Source organism: Paralichthys olivaceus, chromosome 1 (genome assembly GCF_024713975.1).
Source record: "Paralichthys olivaceus isolate ysfri-2021 chromosome 1, ASM2471397v2, whole genome shotgun sequence".
NCBI lineage: Eukaryota > Metazoa > Chordata > Actinopteri > Pleuronectiformes > Paralichthyidae > Paralichthys > Paralichthys olivaceus.
The window spans coordinates 23,562,876-23,580,876 of record NC_091093.1 but is presented as its reverse complement, the minus strand read 5'-3'; the positions used below and the strand labels follow the sequence as shown (position 1 = coordinate 23,580,876).

Here is an 18,001-nt window from a genome sequence, read left to right as displayed (position 1 = left end):
CATCACCCGCTTTTTCAGATCCCTGTTGCCAGAGCCAGGAGATGTTCTGCATGAAAATATTTTATTTATTCTTTTATCAGACATTTCCCAAAGTACAATTTTAGGGGGGAAATTACTTTGAACAATTTCATACAGGAACATCTGGGAACATTTCGTGATTTATGAACTAAAAGGCTGAAAACATGGTTAGATTCCCTAAGCTAAGGGAGCATGCACATAACAATATCACTGACTGGTTATTGTTATTTTCACACTAAAGCACATGAAGACTAAACAACATACCTACAGCTCCACAGAGAAGAATTGCAGCTTAAAACACCTAAAAATACAGAACAAACATGAGAAGAGGGAGATATAAAACAAACCCAGTGGATAAAGAGGGAGGACCTGGTGTCATGAGGGAGGCCGTTCCTCACTCTGGGGGCAATGATGAAAAATAAAAGCTTTCTTCTGTATCTGATGAACCTAAAAGGACTTAAAAGTTAAAACGCAGGCATTGTACACAGTCAAGCCATTTTCATGTTAATCAGAATAGAAACCAGGAAACTGTAGTTCCTCATTTTCCACCTCTCACTTGTTTGAGTGCTAAATACAAAAATGCCCAGTTTTCACTTTTGCAAACCATGTATGGGCAAATCAATCTTGTGAATGGGAAAAATATTCATGATTCTTTTGATTTATGAGTTCATGGGTCAATATTTTGTTTCTATGACAAAAAAATGAAGCCATCACATGATCCTCATATACAGTATACCAACTAACAACAAATCCATTCTTTATTAGGTTATACGCCTTGAGATTTTTTTGATTTAGTTGAGTTAAACAATGCACAAATAATATATAAAGCTAGCATATCACAATTCAGTTTGTTTGAGTCTCGACAGCTGATATCAACTGAGGGGAACTGGCAAGTTTAACAAAATAAGGGTAAGGACCAATATAAAGAAATAGATGTGTATCTCTAGAAGGGGTAAATGTAAATGAAATATAATTACAATGAATTAAAAAGGTGTAGCTCCATTTCTTTGTTTAAAAAAGTAAAAAAAACACATGGAGACGTGGGCATATTTTTTGATTTTCGGGCCTCACAGGTTTGGTAGTTGAATTCTTCAGGTTATGAAAGGTGGGCATCTCCTTCCGCCAACACCTTTTCTGCCTATTTCTATGAACTTATTGCTTTGTTTTCAGTGACAAATCTTTTTGTGGAAAAAATGAATTTAGTTGTAAACTGAGCTGAACCACCCCACGCAGCCCATGTAGGACACATGCTGCAAATCAGAAAGCAGGAGGCTACACGTTGTATAAAGTAAAGTAAATTAGTTTTTTTTAAGAACAATGTGTTCTTTAGAAATATTTGCTGCCTGGTTTTTTTTATATTTGTTGTTGCTCATGATTAACCCACTGTGGTGTATGGTTGTGTTTACACGGAGACTGTGACCTCCAGCGGAGGCCAGGGCCCTGCTTATATTTCATTGCATCCTGATTCTCTGACATGTAGTGTGTTGGATGGGGGGAAGGGTAGGAAGAGGAAGAGGTGTGTGTGTGTGTGTGTGTGTGTGTGTGTGTGTGTGTGTGTGTGTGTGTGTGTGTGTGTGTGTGTGTGTGTGTGTGTGTGTGTGTGTGGTTGGAGGAGGTGGGGGTGAAGAATGTTTGGTATGTGCGGACGACGACAACATGAAAGGCGGTGAGGGGGTCGTATGCGCTTCTGCAAACCGAACGCATCGTGTGCTTTTTCGAATCGGATCACGCACGAAGCCGCGGACACCAGACGCACCCACGCGCCTTTAACGCAACGACACGGGGCTCCGGTGCGGGTTTGAATGCGGCGTCCGTGCGGCTTCGTGTGACGGCGGACACCCCCGCAGCGGCGCAGATGGTTGGGTCTGTAGTAGGTGGGACTGAGGTCTGCAGCAGGACGTCGTAGATCAATGAACCGGACCGGAGAGCTGCTCCATCTCCTGCATCTGTCCCCATAGATGTGTCACTCCACCTATGCAGGATCTATTTCTTAGTAATCAACCATCCTCAGTATGATCTGAACCCACCGGCTCATTCACAGTTCTCCTCTCGTCGCTTGGATTCCGTCTCCTCTCTTTTTGCGATTTTTTTATTTGTGGCGGAGGGGGGGAGAAAAATATCATCTGTAACCTCCAGGATGATCTTTGCAAACACGGGCAACCCGCTGAAGACAGCCAATCGTAAGCAGGTAGGTCACACACACGCACACACACACGCACACACACGCACTTTATTATTATCTATCATTTCTTTAATCTCTGCCTACTTTTTTTTTTTTTTTGCTCACACACACACACACACACACACACACACACACACACACACACACACACACACACACACACTCGGAATAATGGCAGCCAGATATGACATTGGAGAGCCCTCCCCGGCTTCCATGTGGAATATATGCGTTTTAATAACATCATTTTCACCCTAGATTAATTTAATTCTATACAACAACATGTAATAAATACAGATCCATTCGTTTTAGTCCGACTTGGGAAGCTTGATCATCTGTTAGGCTTCATGTTGAGATAAACCCAGCTTCTGACCAGATGTGCAGCTCCTTCATTATTATGTCCATATAACCTTGTTTGCCCAGTCAATCGCCTGCTGTGGTCAATATGCATGACGGGAACTGTAGTATGTTTTATAGGTTAATATATTCTGGGTGAATCCAGGGAGGGGGTGGGAGTGGGGGAAGATAGCTCAGGCTAAGGTAATGTAATGTGTGTCAGTGGGCTGGAGTGAACTGTGCTGATCGCATCCTTCATTTTGACCTCTCAGGTGAACTAAAAAAAATGTAATCGAAGACCCATCTGTTTTCCCATCACACCTTTTGATTGAGATGGAAGATGAGAATAGAAGGCCCCTGTGATGACAGAGATGCCTGAATCAGATAAGGTGGATTGAGGGTTTCAGGTTGTAATATACCAGCTGTAATATTTAATTGGAAAATAGTGCTTGATGCCTTTGAGGATATGAATCTAAACCCCCCGCAGTGAAGCAGTGAATGGGTTTTCAGTGTAATCATTAACACAGGTTTAGTCTGCTCTACTATTTCATATTGTGTCTGTGAAATACAGTTAACTGCTGTCTTTAATGGAGACCATGCATGCTCTCTGAGGCCTTATGTGAACCTGTGGTGGTCTCAAATAAAGTTAGCGTGGTAATTGCATACCAACAAAAATGTAAGGCCTCCACTTGAACACATAACAGGCCGAACAGATGTTCCTGCCACAGCAATCAATTCCTCATCTGTAAAAGAAAAATAGCTGCTGCGAATGTTCAACCGTCACAAGACTCTGGAGGGGTATGTCAGTGATTCTTGTTGGCGCGAACATAGTTATACCCATGGATTTGGCACTTGGAGCAGATTGTCCTTTGGTTATGGACAGATGGTGTGATTCTGTCATGCCTTTGACTTTGATCTGATCTGGAGATGGTTTGGTGTGGCTGGGAGCTATTTTAATGAATGAGTAAGGGGAAGGAAATGCTTTGCAGGGCAGCGCGGTGTGGTTTGGCTCACAGGAATGAAGAAAACTGTAGGTTTGTGATAAACACAACTGCAGGATGTGAAGATGTGAACACGGATTTAATCAAATTGTGAATCATCAACACCCACATCCCAGAATAAATATATTACATTTTACAACAACCAGGAATTTGAAGGTAAAACCTGCCTTACACTGAGACCCTGACAGTGGTGGAAGAACTATTTTCAAATCTTTTACTGAGGAAAAAGTAGAGATGTTATAGTCTAAAAATAGTTACTTCACATTACCATTACAAGTCCATGCATCCATTATAACATCTATCCTTCGCGGGGTGGTTGTAGCCAATCCCAGAGGTGGGGTAAGTGTCATATTTAAAATGGTGCTGTATTATAAAGGAAAATGTACTTTAAGAATCAAAGTTGAAGGTATTCATGATGCAGAAGCCCTCAGTTCAGAGGGAATAATGATACTCAAGTACAAAAACCTCAAAATCGCACTTAAGTAATGTGCTTAACATTACTCCAGAAAATGGCCACTGGAGCCTGTTGTCCCAATGTAGAAAACTGACTGTTGTGTGGATCACAGATGAACGATGCTTATCACCTTATGTAAAAGAGCTCAACTTACTGTTACACAGAAAAGATGAGATGTTCTTGTGATCACCGTTGACCTGGGTTTAAATTAGATTATCTAGCTCCCATACACGTCCTAACAGTGGGTTTCCTGTGTGCAGTCGTACCCCATGACTCCGTCCAGTCCCGGCAGCAGCAGCAACAGCAGCAGCACAGGCCTGGAGCAGCTCAGCAAAACTAACCTGTACATCCGCGGCCTGCCTCCCGCCACTACAGACCTGGACCTGGTCAAACTCTGTCACCAGTGAGTACAAACACACACACACACACACACACACACACACACACACACACACTGGAAACTACAAGTATGCTTGTGTGTGCACAGCAGTGTTTTGTCACTGATATGCTTGTTTGCTGAAAAAAGGGGCCAGCAGCAGGCTGTAGAATTTCAAATACCAAAGTCATCCCTGTCTGACTTGATGACCACAGATAACATACTGTGCACAAATAAAGTCTAAAACTTATTTTGTTCCACATTCAAGTTAATAAGACCATAAAGTAGTGTTTTTAGTATATTAATTGTTGTAATGAAATATTTTGACACGTATTTTGAGAAATGTCAAGACTTTGATGAGAAGTTTGCCAAACACTCGTGTCTACTCTGAATATGAAGCCACAGCCAGGAAATGCTAGCTTAGCTTTGCACAAAGACTGAAAACAACTGTAAAACCATAACAAGTTATATTTCACATGCAAGATGTATAATGTTTATCAGTGAATTTTTAAGGGCTGGTAACATTAGATGTATTTCGTTACCTTAGGACAGAGCCAGGCTGGCTGTTTCCCCGTCTCTAGTCTTTGTGCTAAGCTAACTAGCTGAGGTTGCTAGCTTCATATTTCCTGTACAGCTAGCTATGAGAGTGTTAGCAGTCTTCTCATTTAGCTCTTGGCATGAAAATAAAAACAGGCATTTCCCAATTTAATTACGAGCTTCTACAAATTGAATTTGTTGACAGAATGTTTTGATGAATCACTCTGGGTTTCATCAAAACATCCTGTCAACAACATTTATAAAGCTGTTTACTCGATAATGACAAGAGAAGTTTGGGAAATTTCACTAAATAAATAGCCTTTGAATAGCTAAATAAAAAAAACATTTAATTCAAAAATTGATCGAAAATACTTGTTTGAGTATTTGATGTTTTCGAGCAAAAACATCAATGTTGGTATTCAGAATTATGCACTGGTTTAACCATAGTGTGCGCTGACACATGAAACGCTCCAACCACCGCACCTCTATAAACACGGAGAAGTCATCGCTCCACCGTGGGATGTGAAGCAAACATAACATCCAAAAGAAAAAACGAGTTATGCAAAGTAGCCAGGGGAACGTTCACTACTTGATACTACAGGCGTCTGTCGGAGTAGTTAGTGCGGTGGACGCCATCATTAGTGGAGTTTTGTCTACTCTCGTTCCCTCTGACTCCCGAACATATGGGGAGAGGCATTCACCCATGTAACCAGCCGCAGCAGCTGTTTGTGTCCTGTTTGCTTGTGTTTTGTTCATGCTCCCAGTGGTGTTTGGCAGCACAAAGCAGAAATGAAAGCGCTTTTCATAGCAACAAGGTCTGAATGGTGATGTAAGCTAGGCATTCAGAAAGCAGCTCACAGCTTGTCACAGTTCAAATTATTATAAAGTTAGACAGAGCCTGAAGTTTATCAGTGTTTGGTAACATGTAGCAGAGTTTAGTGATGTACACTATGCGCTCCTGAAATCTGCAGGCATCTCAATGAGCATTACTACTTTTTATAATTTTCATAAATCGTCCTTTTCTGCTGTTTGATATCTTTGCGATTAATGAAGTTACTCTCTGAACAAATTACATCCTCAGGGATACACAGAAATTTAACTGACATGAACACTACATAACAAGAATGGCACTCAGTAGAGCGCAAACCTCTACCATGGCCCAACAGTAAATTCAATCAAGCACCAAATTACACACATTCATGAATATCAGTCTCTTTTTCATCAAAATCCATGTATTATTCCCTGAGAAATTTTCGAAAATGTTTTAAAACAAAAACGAAATGCCCCTTTTCGTAAAAGTGGTTTGTCCACATCTGCCCCAAAATTGAATGTCTTCTCTCTTGGCCCATGTCCCATTCTTTCCCCGAGTTTTGTGGAAATACACAGATTTTGTGCAATCCAGCTAACAAACAAACGGACAGAGGTGAAAACATAACCTCCTCGGGGAGGTAATGAGAAGGCCGAGCCGATTCCTTGATCACCAGTGTCTCTTGTTCAATATTTTCAGAGAGGTTTTTGTTTTGACAGTAACCTTTAAGTTCATGTTTGCTCAGGTATGGAAAGATTCAGTCAGCAAAGGCAATCCTGGACAAGACAACCAACAAATGTAAAGGTCAGTAAGGTCATTAACTCACGCTAGTAGCCATTATTGCTCAGCTTTGTTCGATAAGAAGAAAATCTATATTTTATCATCATTGAGTGTATCTCTGCTGCATGTCTAAATATGGAGCCTCATCAATGTAACAGTTGATGTTTTTGCTTGCATGCTGTGTATGACTGTACATGACTGCAGATAATTCCTTTAACATGTTCCATGCTGTTTAGAATGAATTTCCACTCCTTCCCTGCTGCTCATGATTTTCCATCCATTGCTAGTCTAATGCTTCCTCGAGTTGGGTGATCCATCACTGTGAACACAGCAACAGTGGATACGTCTGCTTTTATTTTTGTCAAACTTGTTACATTGTGGTTTGACACCACAGCTGAACGTATGTTGATTTACGACCCCTGAACTGCATTACAATGCAGTGATACCGTACAGTGAGTTTGACTGAAACAAAGGCAGATTATGATGGATTAGACAGCTCAAGAGTCTCAGATTTACACAGTATTGAAATACATAGAAACTAGTGAGGGACAGGATGATGGGAAAACATATTCATGAATCAGAACGAGCCTGGTGTGCTTTGGAAAATGGTGAAAGGGCCTGGAAAGTGTGTGCAATTTATCATAGACATAGAAACCGGTTAACAGTTTGACATTTTGACTAAAGGTCTCTGAATTGTTGTTCTCAGCAAAGAATTAATCCCCTGCACAACTTCAACATGTCATTTACACACTTCAGTTGCAGTTGCATACTGTTTTGTTCACATTAAACAAACAAGATCAAATGTGTTAATCATTTAGCTTCATATGAACTGGATGGCCTTCTTCTATTTGGAAAGGGCCAGGCTAGATGTATCCCTCTGTGTCCAGTCTTTATGCTAAGCTAAGATAACTCGCTGCTGGATCATGCCACATATATACCCAGAGAAAGGGACAATTCAAAATAAGATCTCTTCTTGGTCTTCATTGCCCTTTTCTCCAAGACATAACTGAGCTCAGAGATCAGAATTGAGTTCAAATATTAAGATCATTCATTTCTTATGAGAGAAAGAAAAGACAATTGTGAACAGCAACATTTTAGAGTGGGGTCCTGCTTCTCATCAAAGTGTTACTTAAAATAATGCAGCAACCAATGAGAGAAATCAGATCCGTAAAAAAGGCTCCATAAATATAGACGACATCATTGATTCATAATTTAAAATACATCTTGATAAATGTACAGTATCGAACAATGAATATCAACGTATGACCAATCCCTCAGTAACAGGATTCCATTTACAATAGGTGGTTTGACTATTATTTGTTGGCTGATCATGTAAATACTGTTCTTCCAAATACAGGTTACGGCTTTGTGGACTTTGACAGCCCAGGAGCTGCTTTAAAGGCTGTACATGCTCTGAAAACCAGCGGCATACAGGCCCAGATGGCCAAGGTGAGATACAGGCGTGTGTGTGTGTGTCTGTGCAAGCGTGTGCGTATGTGCATATTTGCCTTGCCTGTGAACATCTCTGCGGGCCTGTTCTTCTTTAATGTGTGCATGTGTCCGGGGTGTGTTGGCGAACGACATTAGACTGGTCACGTGACCTCAGCTGACAAGCTGTTCTTCCCGTGACCCCATTTACTTTCACTGTAGAAACCAGATGTCACGTCTCTCGCTGCCAAACAGCCTGTCAGTCAGTGTGACAGGTCACTAACAGCAACCGCAGCTCACACACATGCACACCAATCCCAGGTTAAGACTGTGCAGACAATGTAAAGTTTGATTTTACATTTACCACTCATACATACTGATATATTTCTGCACCAAAGCACTACAGCAGCAGTACTACTACTCTGACTCATAGTCGATCCTCTGTGACTCATTTAAAGTAAAGCGCACCCATTTTTCAAATCATATTTTTAGACAACATCTGCAATATTATCTGCATTACATCTGTCATTTCTCTGGTAGAGGACAGCGGAAATAATCCTGATCATCAGATATTTTCTTTAAAGTCCCTTCCATTTGCGACTCTCTTTCCTTGTTCACTGAGGAAGGGTTGCTGTCTGGAGACCTGCATGTGGCCGCTCTGTTCGGAACAAACAGCAGAACACAGTTTGTGTGTCGCGGTAGCTAGGCTACGCTGCTCTCCTGCTGTTTCTAGGGAAGACCGTGGAGGCGCTGAGCTGCTGCACAGTTAAGATGGAGTGTGTTTCAGTTTGTGCGTGTGTGCATAAGAACTTATAGTGTTTGTTTAACCAAATGTCTTCCTCTGACCGTAAACCATTCTTCAGCTGCTTTTCAAATCCTCATCCAGCCAGACAAGTCTCATACCAGAGAAAAATAAATTCTGTCCGATTTGTCATTGAAAGTAATTGCTGCGCTGCCTTTATCTACTCCTCTGCTCGCTGTATGAGAAACATTCCATTTTGGCGAGTGGCTCAATCTCAGGTCAGATGTTACATGCAAAACACACGATAAAACACATCACATTTAAAATATTTTCTCTTTTTTTCCTTCCTCTTCCAGCAACAGGAGCAGGACCCAACAAATCTTTACATTTCCAACTTGCCTCTCTCTGTGGACGAGAAGGAGTTGGAGAACATGCTGCAGCCGTTTGGCCAGGTCGTGTCCACGCGGATCCTCCGAGACTACAGCGGCAACAGCCGAGGTGTGGGCTTCGCCAGGTCAGTTTCAGATAATTGAAAGAAAGCAGCATTTAATTAGTCACAGAGGAATCACCTTTGTATTTGCAGAATAAACCCACAGGCTTGACACTCAGTTCACACTGATTAATGCTACTTTGCAAGAACAATCATTTATAAACAAACATTTTGTCCAGAAAGATAATTATAAAATCATAACTACAATGACAACCAGAGAGCACATGAGTCCCTATATGAAACTCCATTTAAAGGCAGTAGATTTAATCATTTGGATCTGCATCAAATTTCACACACTCATGAATATTTTTGGTCATGAAGAACCATGAATTATTCTCTGAGAAATCGACAATAATGTTGAAAAACGTCCAGTTTTGTTCCTGTTCAGACCTGGTATCAACATCTTCCTGTTTTAATTTCACATTTTGCAAATTTTAGTGTGACACTTTAAGTCATTGTAGTCAATCATGTCCAGTCGTCTGCACAGGACTTGTTTTGTGTTTAAACTGCTGTCACAAGTCTTGTAATAGCAAACCATGTAAATCTGATCTCATGCAAGACACAAGCTGGTGTTGAACTTTGTCTTTGATGTTTGTTACCCACCCATGATCTTCAAAATGGTTTTCACACTGAATCTTGAAACTGATAAACCTGCTGTGACAAGCCGATATACCCTTGATAAGGTCCTGTTCTATTTACACATAAGGGCAAGAATATTTGTGTCAGGATCCGTCTCGACTGTGCAGATTGTGAAGTAGCATTTAATGGTCATGTGCAGATTTTGTATGAGGTGTGCTAAAAGTTATCCTAGTGTGCATCATGCTTAACAATACCTCTTTCTGTTCAGGATTCTCTTTGTACCGTAGACGACTCTGTGTTATTCAATGATGAGTCATGGGTGTTGTTTTATCTTCTGCCCTGTCAGGATGGACACAACGGAGCAGTGTAACGCAGTCATCACCCACTTTAATGGAAAATTTATCAAGATAGCTACTGGAGGTCTGGGTAGGAAAGAATTTCACCTCACTGTACATTTTCCTCCCCCATGAAAGAATTGTGGAGGTGGTGATGATTGATTGTTGAGTGACTGTTAATACGTTTGTTTTTTTTCTCCTTGTGCTCTGCTCCCAGCTCCTCCTCAGCCGTTGCTGTGTAAGTTTGCAGACAGTCAAAGGAAGAAACACGCTCACAGTGGATTCGCTCCCAACGGACAGACGGGGGATTTTAGACTAGTATGTGTCCACCTTTCGTGTTACTGTAACTTTAACCTTTTGCCTCTATGCTACTAATTTATGCCACGAGAATGAATTAAGTTTTTATTAGTGTGGCATGCATACAAGTACACCCTGCTCACACACAAAGGTTCAAAAGATGTCATACATTCACAAAAGCCTGAATCAGAGTGCTGTGTACAGCTTAATGTTTTAAATTATTCCTATTTAAAAAAAATACTTTAACTACTTTTTAAATGATCATTTGTCTTATATAAATATATATAAAACATTTATTATATAATCCTGGATAATTAATTATTATATAAATTATTCACTCTATTTATATACCACAAACTGCTTTATAAGACAAAATGATGAAATTTAAAACTGTTTAAATGTTAAGCAATCCTTTATCAAAAGAAGGTCAGTAAATAAAATAAATCGAATACAAACAATGTGTGATAATCAGATAAAATAAAATAGGGGGTTCACAAAGGCCACGGTATACAATCTGTGTTTTAAGGTACAAGATACGTTGCCATATTTATATTTTACCATTTTCACATGTACTGAACTTAATTTCATTTTGGGTTAAATTGTTATGATGCGTTGATAAAAAATTCTTCTAAGTCTAATAATAATTGTCTGTTCCCTCATCTTAGGGTGCCATGACTCTCACCTATGACCCCTCCTCCGCAGCTATACAGAATGGGTAGGTTGTGTTAAGAGTTCATGACATCAACTTTTTACTGGCCTCAGAAATCCTCAGCTTCATTTTGAAAAACTATCTTTTGTTCCCTAGGTACTATCCTTCTCCGTATCCAGTGACCAACAGGATAATGACTGTGCAGCCTGCGATGTCTCCATACATGTCTCCAGTCTCTGCTTACCAGGTATTGCACAAGATCCCTTTAATGGTCCAACATCCAGCAGGAAATGCTGTGTGTTAGGTGTGTTAGGCCCTATCTTTGCTTGTGTGTGGGTGTTGCTACAGATGTGGTGATAAAACTGCTCCGGACCACCTCACACTTGATGTGTATACAGCAGAAAGCTTCGTGTTTCACACGGGTGAAGTTCTCTCTCTGAGTCATGCTTTTTCACAAGTGGATTCCTGCTTGATTCATCATCTTTCTATTCACCACAAACACTTCCGTGCGCTGACAACATCCTTTGCTTGAAATTCAGTCTGGAGGGATGAATGCAGGGGCTCGTTGAGCAGGGTTTCAACACACACAGGTTTGGAATAGAGTCCTCTACCAGATGCTATAAACACTCACTGATTGCATTCTTGTTTTTTGTCCTTATCCACAAATAGTTTTGACCACAGCTCACTTTTAAATCAGATGGAGGAGGCAGTTCCTCTCAGACGCACCCCTCCAGGTGTCCATTAAATGCCAGTACACACACTGAAGTATGGTGATGTCTATAAAGATGGCTATCCTCCCACTATCCAGCAATAAAGCCAAAATATTCTGCTTATTTACGCTGCCATCATCTCATTTAGAGTCTGCGCAGTAAAGCAATGGGGGGTTGGAGCTGCCGTAGTGAGATTGTACGATACACGCGCTTGACCAATCACTAATCAGTTTCAGATGTCCATCATGATGTTTGACTTCATTTTTGTAAAATTAAAATAACGTATTAAAATCACATTTTCTAGAAAAATTAATTCTTAAACAAGCATCAGTGTGATCTTAATGTCATTTTTCAAAATGGTGCTGGAGTGTTACTCCATAGCGATTGGAACATCTCTACTCGTCAGTACATGTCTGGGCTAGGCTCTTATACATACATACATACATACAGTAGTGCATTCCACAACCAATAAATAAATTAAGACCCCTCTTAATGTCCCCACGCCTCGCTGCCAGAGATCTGAGATCCTCTAGATCAGAGGCTCAAATGACGGGGTTTTCTCAGTAGCTGCCCCAAAGCTAAGGAATTCCCCTTCCTCCTGCTTTGCAATGTATTGAGTTTGTTTTGTCTATATATACATATATATATCATATAGTTTAGTGGCTGCCTCAATGGATGAGCTGTTATATTGCTTAATGCAGACACACATTGAACTTTGTCTTCTTCTGTTTCCTCTGTCAGGTACAGAGTCATTCTTGGGTGGCGGCTCATCAACCATACATCATGCAACACCCGGTAAGGGAACGACAGCGTTCCTTCACACTCCCCTCCTATTCTGTGTACAGGAAATGGGTGTGTGGCACAGCCTACAGCTGAGACTCTGAGCTCACAGTAGCTCAGTAACAGTGTTATTTTAGATTGGGCCATTCTGCCGACGCCATCAAACAAACAATGTCTGTAAATCTTTCCCAAATGTTGAAGGACAGAGCTGACTTCTGGGAAATACAGCCACTGTGTTTTTATATACTGTAAGTGTGTGTATATATATGTGTGTGTGTGTGTTGGGAGCATGTCTGAAAGAGGAATGGAACAACGAAACAGACATTCCGTCCCCCCTTCGGCCTCCTCCTCCTCCTCTCTTCGGATCCAGCAGGAAATGCCTGAAGCAGACAGTCTTGTGACTCTTTGACTCTTCCAACAGATGGTTTCCAGCGGAACAAGTGTCTCTGCTGATCTGCCCCCTCCCCCACTTTTTACAAGGAAATGGTCTATTCCCTGAAGGCATCATGTTTAAAGGAGTACACGCCATCTGAAGACAGAGCAGAGCTGCCTATGTCATACTTTCCCTTAACACGCAGCCCGGGAGCTCAGAATACTTAACACTCACCCCTGAATGCTGCAGACTGCGGATATATTAGTTTACATTTTCTCAAACCCACTAAGAAACATGTTTTTTTGCATCTGATCTTTCTGCTGCGTCTTACATATGAAGCTTTTAAACAGTGACTTGTGTTTTATTTATACACAGAACTCCTGTTGCAGTCTTTATGTGTTATTTGTGTTTCATCAGATTGATTCAGTTTGTGTAACTGTTTCATGTGATATGTCGTTTAATAAACGGATCTGCTTTGTGTTACAGGCTTCTGTGATGTCTCCCTCTGTGGATCCCTCCATGTCACTGCACCCCTCAGCCATGATTACTCAGCAGATGGGACAGCTGTCGTTGGGAAACACTGGAGCGGTGAGTGGAAGTCTGGGATCTCCTACATCCTCACTCAGTGTTTATCACATTTAATCTGTCTGGTACAAGAAAATCAAAAATTCTCACAGATATTTTGAGGAAAACGCTGGTTTCAGTTTATGCTGTGATTATAAATGTATCACCTTCATCATCTTTACGTGGACATACTTGAGTTTTTCACCTGAAATCTTTATTTTGTATTCGTTGAATTTCTTAATTCTTCTGAATGGATTAAGATTATTAGAGTTTAATATTTGTGATTCTCAGCCGAAATCGTTCCATATTTACAAGCTATATATATATATCACATCCTAATATCAGTATAAAACACCAAAAGAGACCAGACATCCGTTAGATCTGAGGCTTATTGCTATGGCAACAGCGTTTTCTCAGTAGCTGTATGAATTTCCCTGTTATCACTGGGTTAACGTGTTATTTTCTGTGTTTTCATTTTCTTCCTTCTTGTGGTTTTGGTTCTTCTTGCACTATAACTTTAGATCAGTTGTGTCATATGTAAAGTGCTAGAACCTAAAGTTAAGTAACACAAGATGCTTGTATAGCAAGGCCGTCCTTCAGGCTGGACTATACTTCAATTTATACATCAATCATTGTTTGGCTCTAATTGTATTTACTTTTCTTTTCTTACAGTACATTACTGCCAACCCTGGTGTCCAGGGAGCTTACATGTCTCAGTATCCTCCCATGCAGGCACCACCTGTAAGTTTATCACATCTTGTTCTCGTTCAAATCTTCATCCACCTCCTTCCCAGTGTCATTTAACTACAATATATCCCTAAAACAATAACTCTTTTAGAAAATTATAACAACCCCAAGCCAATCCAGTCCACTTCTATTCAGGAGGCCTTGGGTTTGTTTTGAAGTGTTGGTCCTGTGAAACCATCAATTATCTCAGTGCAAACACAGTGAAGGCAGTTATTATCACGTTCTAAATGAGAGACGATGTTTTTCTTTTCAGGAAAATGGCACGCCACAGCAAGTGGACTCTTCTAACAACTCATCTCCTTACAGTCAGCTCAGCAAGTAATCACAGGTGCGTTTCAGCCATGTGACGTACGAACCGGACACTTGTTTATTTCAGCAATGTATCTGCCACAGAAGTTACTAAGGGTTTATATGTCGTGGTATCTCCTTTATTGATGGGTGATCAGTCAATGACTAAGGCTTCAACAATCAGTATCAGCCATTAATGAAAAGGTTTTCTGGGATTTTTATAAAAAAAAAAGTTACAAATGGCTTCAAGGATTCATGGATTCAAGAGTATTAAAAAAAAAAACCTTCAGAAACCTTAGACATAAAAGTATAAGTTAGATTTACACCAATTTATTTTCAACAAAAAAAACAATTAAATAATTAAAATAAATAACAATTCTCACTGAAAAATTCAGATTACTTGAAAATGTGAATATTTCTCATTTTTTAACCATTGCACATGAGGTCTCTCACTTCACTGATAACACTTCTTTCAGTGTATGTGCACCGGATGCTTCATATTTCCACACCACACATCATACACACTATGTATGTTGTGTTGCACCATGTTCAGCCATCTCATAATCCTGCTCAGACATGATAAACTCAGGTTTTAGATGAGTGTGAGGGAAACATTTTACCTCAGCAGAAAAAGTGAAAGCAGCGTCGTACAGTCAAACTCTGCAGAAAGTCAAATATATAAAGAGATAAGATAAGGTAAGCTAAGCTAAGCTATGGTTAGATAAGATTTTAGATTTTAAGAGTTTATTATCTTATCCTATCATTTAAATGTTTTCTTATTATTATTATTGTTATTCAGGTATTGCAACAACCCACTTACAAACTAAATAAATACAGGTAAAAAAGAATATTGATAAATGATGATAAACTAATCTATTTGTTATTAAGACCATAAATAACGCTCCTCAGCATTATGTGGCAGCGTTCCTCTGTCCTCTGTTAATATTCATTTACAGTTTTATTTCTTTAAATTCAGTTTTGCGTGTCTTTACTTCCAGGCTGTTTCACTTCACTCTGTGAGCCAGACGGCAGGTGAGAAGTTGCTGATGACATCACAGTGCAAGCAGTCACCGCCTTCTCTGATTGGACCAGACACATGAACTTTTTTTGCACAGCCCCAACGTTTGTGGTGGAAATGAGGACAGTGTAAATGGACTCAAGCAGTCGGCTAATCACAGAAAAAAAAAAAACGAGATTTATTTTGATAAGAAACAACATGCTCTTCTTTTTCTCTTTTTTTCATGGATCCTCGAAACCAATACCAGAGGATCCCCGGCCTCTCCCGTCCTTAGCCACCCCCACTTCCACCCCCCCTTCCACCTCCCCACCCCCACACCCTAGTATGATGGGATATAAAAATGCATGAGATTGAGCTACCCCCAAACCCCCTCCCCCTTCAAGGGTTCTATGATTTTATAGTTCCTTTATTTGTGATGTATGGAAAAACCTTGCAAAACGTTGTTTGCACTGAAGTTTCATGTTTCCGAATAGCTTTTTTTTTCTTTTATGATGTTTTTGGGTTTTTAAAGTGGCCACAGAAAAGCTCACAGAATCAATTTATGCTCAACTGTACTTGACAGCTGACACAGGTGACCATTTCATTAGGGAATTAATGAATTTATTATTGGAAACGGTGCCTTCCTTCCTCACGTCACATCAAACATCCTCCGACATTTTCTTTTTCATCAAACTTGATCAGGTGTCATATTTCTAATATTTCTATCTGATTGATTAAATGTGTGTGTGAAATCACAGAGATTTCTATTGTTCGAGTGTTTCGCTATCGAGTTATGTGATAGCAATAAAGACAATGAGAATCCCATGGCAATACTAAGAAAACAGAACGGTGGTAAACTCAGAGCAAGGTAATTCCTTATTCTCACTTTTCTTTCCTTTTTTTTTTAATTTTTCAACTTTAGGATGACATGAAACAAGAGCCGTACTTTTATGAAATTACACGTTTTACACCCAGTGGGCATCTTTTAGGAGTTTTGTTTTTTCTCTTGTGGTCAGCTTGACCAAGTGATCTACCTCATGGTTCTGCCAGAGCCGGCTGGTGTTGTGGGGTTTGCAGGTAAAGCCCCTTTTTCATCAGCGTGGACGAAGCAGAACAAAAAGCCACGCTCAGGAGCTGGCTGAATCGGACTTGTACCGTTTTTTGTCTCCCACGCGCAGCATTTCTCTCAGAAACTTTGTGCTTCGCCTCGTCTTTATTCGTCACCACATCTGTCCCGGTTGTTTCTTGTTTTTGCACGACGTGATGAGTGTTGTTCGGTTGTGATGCTCCATTTTAGAGATTCAGAAGTAAGACAACTACCTGCTTCTCCCCAAAAGTAGTTGGTCTACTGTGTGTTTGAAACAAATGAATGCAGGCTTCATGCATTCATTTGCCTTTGCCATTTTAGAGAGATCTTAGATGACTCACCACTTTCCCATCACCTTTTGTGTTCGCCCTTTAAGGAAAATCACTAATCCTGGGTTACGACTGTAAATCTCTCCAGATTAACCACATTAAGGTGATTTGGTTATAAAATGCTGAACAATCTGGAAGAATTAAAAAAGTAACTCAAATCTTGCCTGCTGCAAAATAAACTGCAACAATCATGCATGAAAATCAGCAGTATTTCATTTTAATTTGATGGAAGTTGAAACTCACATGGCTGATGACATGTGTTTAAAAGGTTGAATAAATTATTTACATTTAGGGCCAAGAGTGGAAAAAAGTGGGTTTTTTTCCTTGCTTTTTTAAAATTTTCTTTAAATTTATGATTTCCAAATTAAGAAATTGGCTGAGAAACAAGATGTATGGTCACAGCTGCATGGTCACGGTGCTTCTCCTCAATCGGTTGTACTGTAGCTGTAAATGCTCACAGTAGGAAAATACAAGCAGTAACAGGCTCTTTTTTACTGAGTGTACTGTCTTATTCTGAACACCTGTTGCTGGAACAAAACAAAAAAAAAAGGAAAAATATAAAAAGAAAATGTTCATGTTATCCTCATTGCTTCCCCGGTCACCTTCAGCTGATTCTCAAACAATCTTCTCCTCGCTCTCCTTTGAAAAGACTGGAATAAAATCAGTGCTTAATAAAAGGCTCTTCTCTTTCTCACACCCGACTCCTGACTGGTATTTTTTGCGTATGTATTTTCTTGCTATTGCACATTTGTCTTGATGTTTAAATGATAGAGACAGTCATGATAAATAAATCGATATATGGGTTATAGTGTCAGCTGGGATTGGCTCCAGAGCCTAAAAGGATGAGCAGCACAGCCAATGGATGGATCTGCTGTTATTCTATTCATACACATTGTTAACAAGTCCCATGAACATTCCAGTCATGCTTTAGCTCATTGCTCAATACTTTCCATCTTCCCATACACCCCATCTGTGGCCCATTCATTCCCACCATACATGTTAATCTTATCAACATTTGCAGCTGTGGATTTATGATACATACACATTTTATACGAGTTTGACTCTTTGGCGCCAGGCTTCAGATACACAGGAAATACTTGTTAGGAGGATAAATTCA

At 40.1% G+C, this 18,001-nt stretch overlaps 1 protein-coding gene across 1 annotated transcript; it reads left to right on the top strand.

Moving 5' to 3' along the window:
* Positions 1-1,607: 1,607 nt before the first annotated feature.
* Positions 1,608-17,578, top strand: rbms1a (RNA binding motif, single stranded interacting protein 1a). Its single transcript, XM_020080238.2, has 14 exons — positions 1,608-2,206; positions 4,249-4,391; positions 6,455-6,513; positions 7,847-7,938; positions 9,016-9,173; positions 10,075-10,154; positions 10,281-10,381; positions 11,026-11,075; positions 11,166-11,256; positions 12,461-12,514; positions 13,359-13,460; positions 14,109-14,177; positions 14,437-14,511; positions 15,470-17,578. Exons 1-13 carry the CDS (start codon positions 2,156-2,158, stop codon positions 14,503-14,505), a joined length of 1,119 nt encoding a protein of 372 aa, XP_019935797.1. The 5' UTR covers positions 1,608-2,155; the 3' UTR covers positions 14,506-14,511; positions 15,470-17,578.
* The last annotated feature ends 423 nt before the right edge of the window (positions 17,579-18,001 follow it).

Coding starts and splice junctions, on each gene's coding strand:
- rbms1a (XM_020080238.2), top strand. CDS start 2,156: ATGATCTTTGCAAACACGGGCAACCCGCTGAAGACAGCCAATCGTAAG. Junction 2,207..4,248: donor AGACAGCCAATCGTAAGCAG/GTAGGTCACACA, acceptor TCCTGTGTGCAG/TCGTACCCCATGACTCCGTC. Junction 4,392..6,454: donor CTGGTCAAACTCTGTCACCA/GTGAGTACAAAC, acceptor ATGTTTGCTCAG/GTATGGAAAGATTCAGTCAG.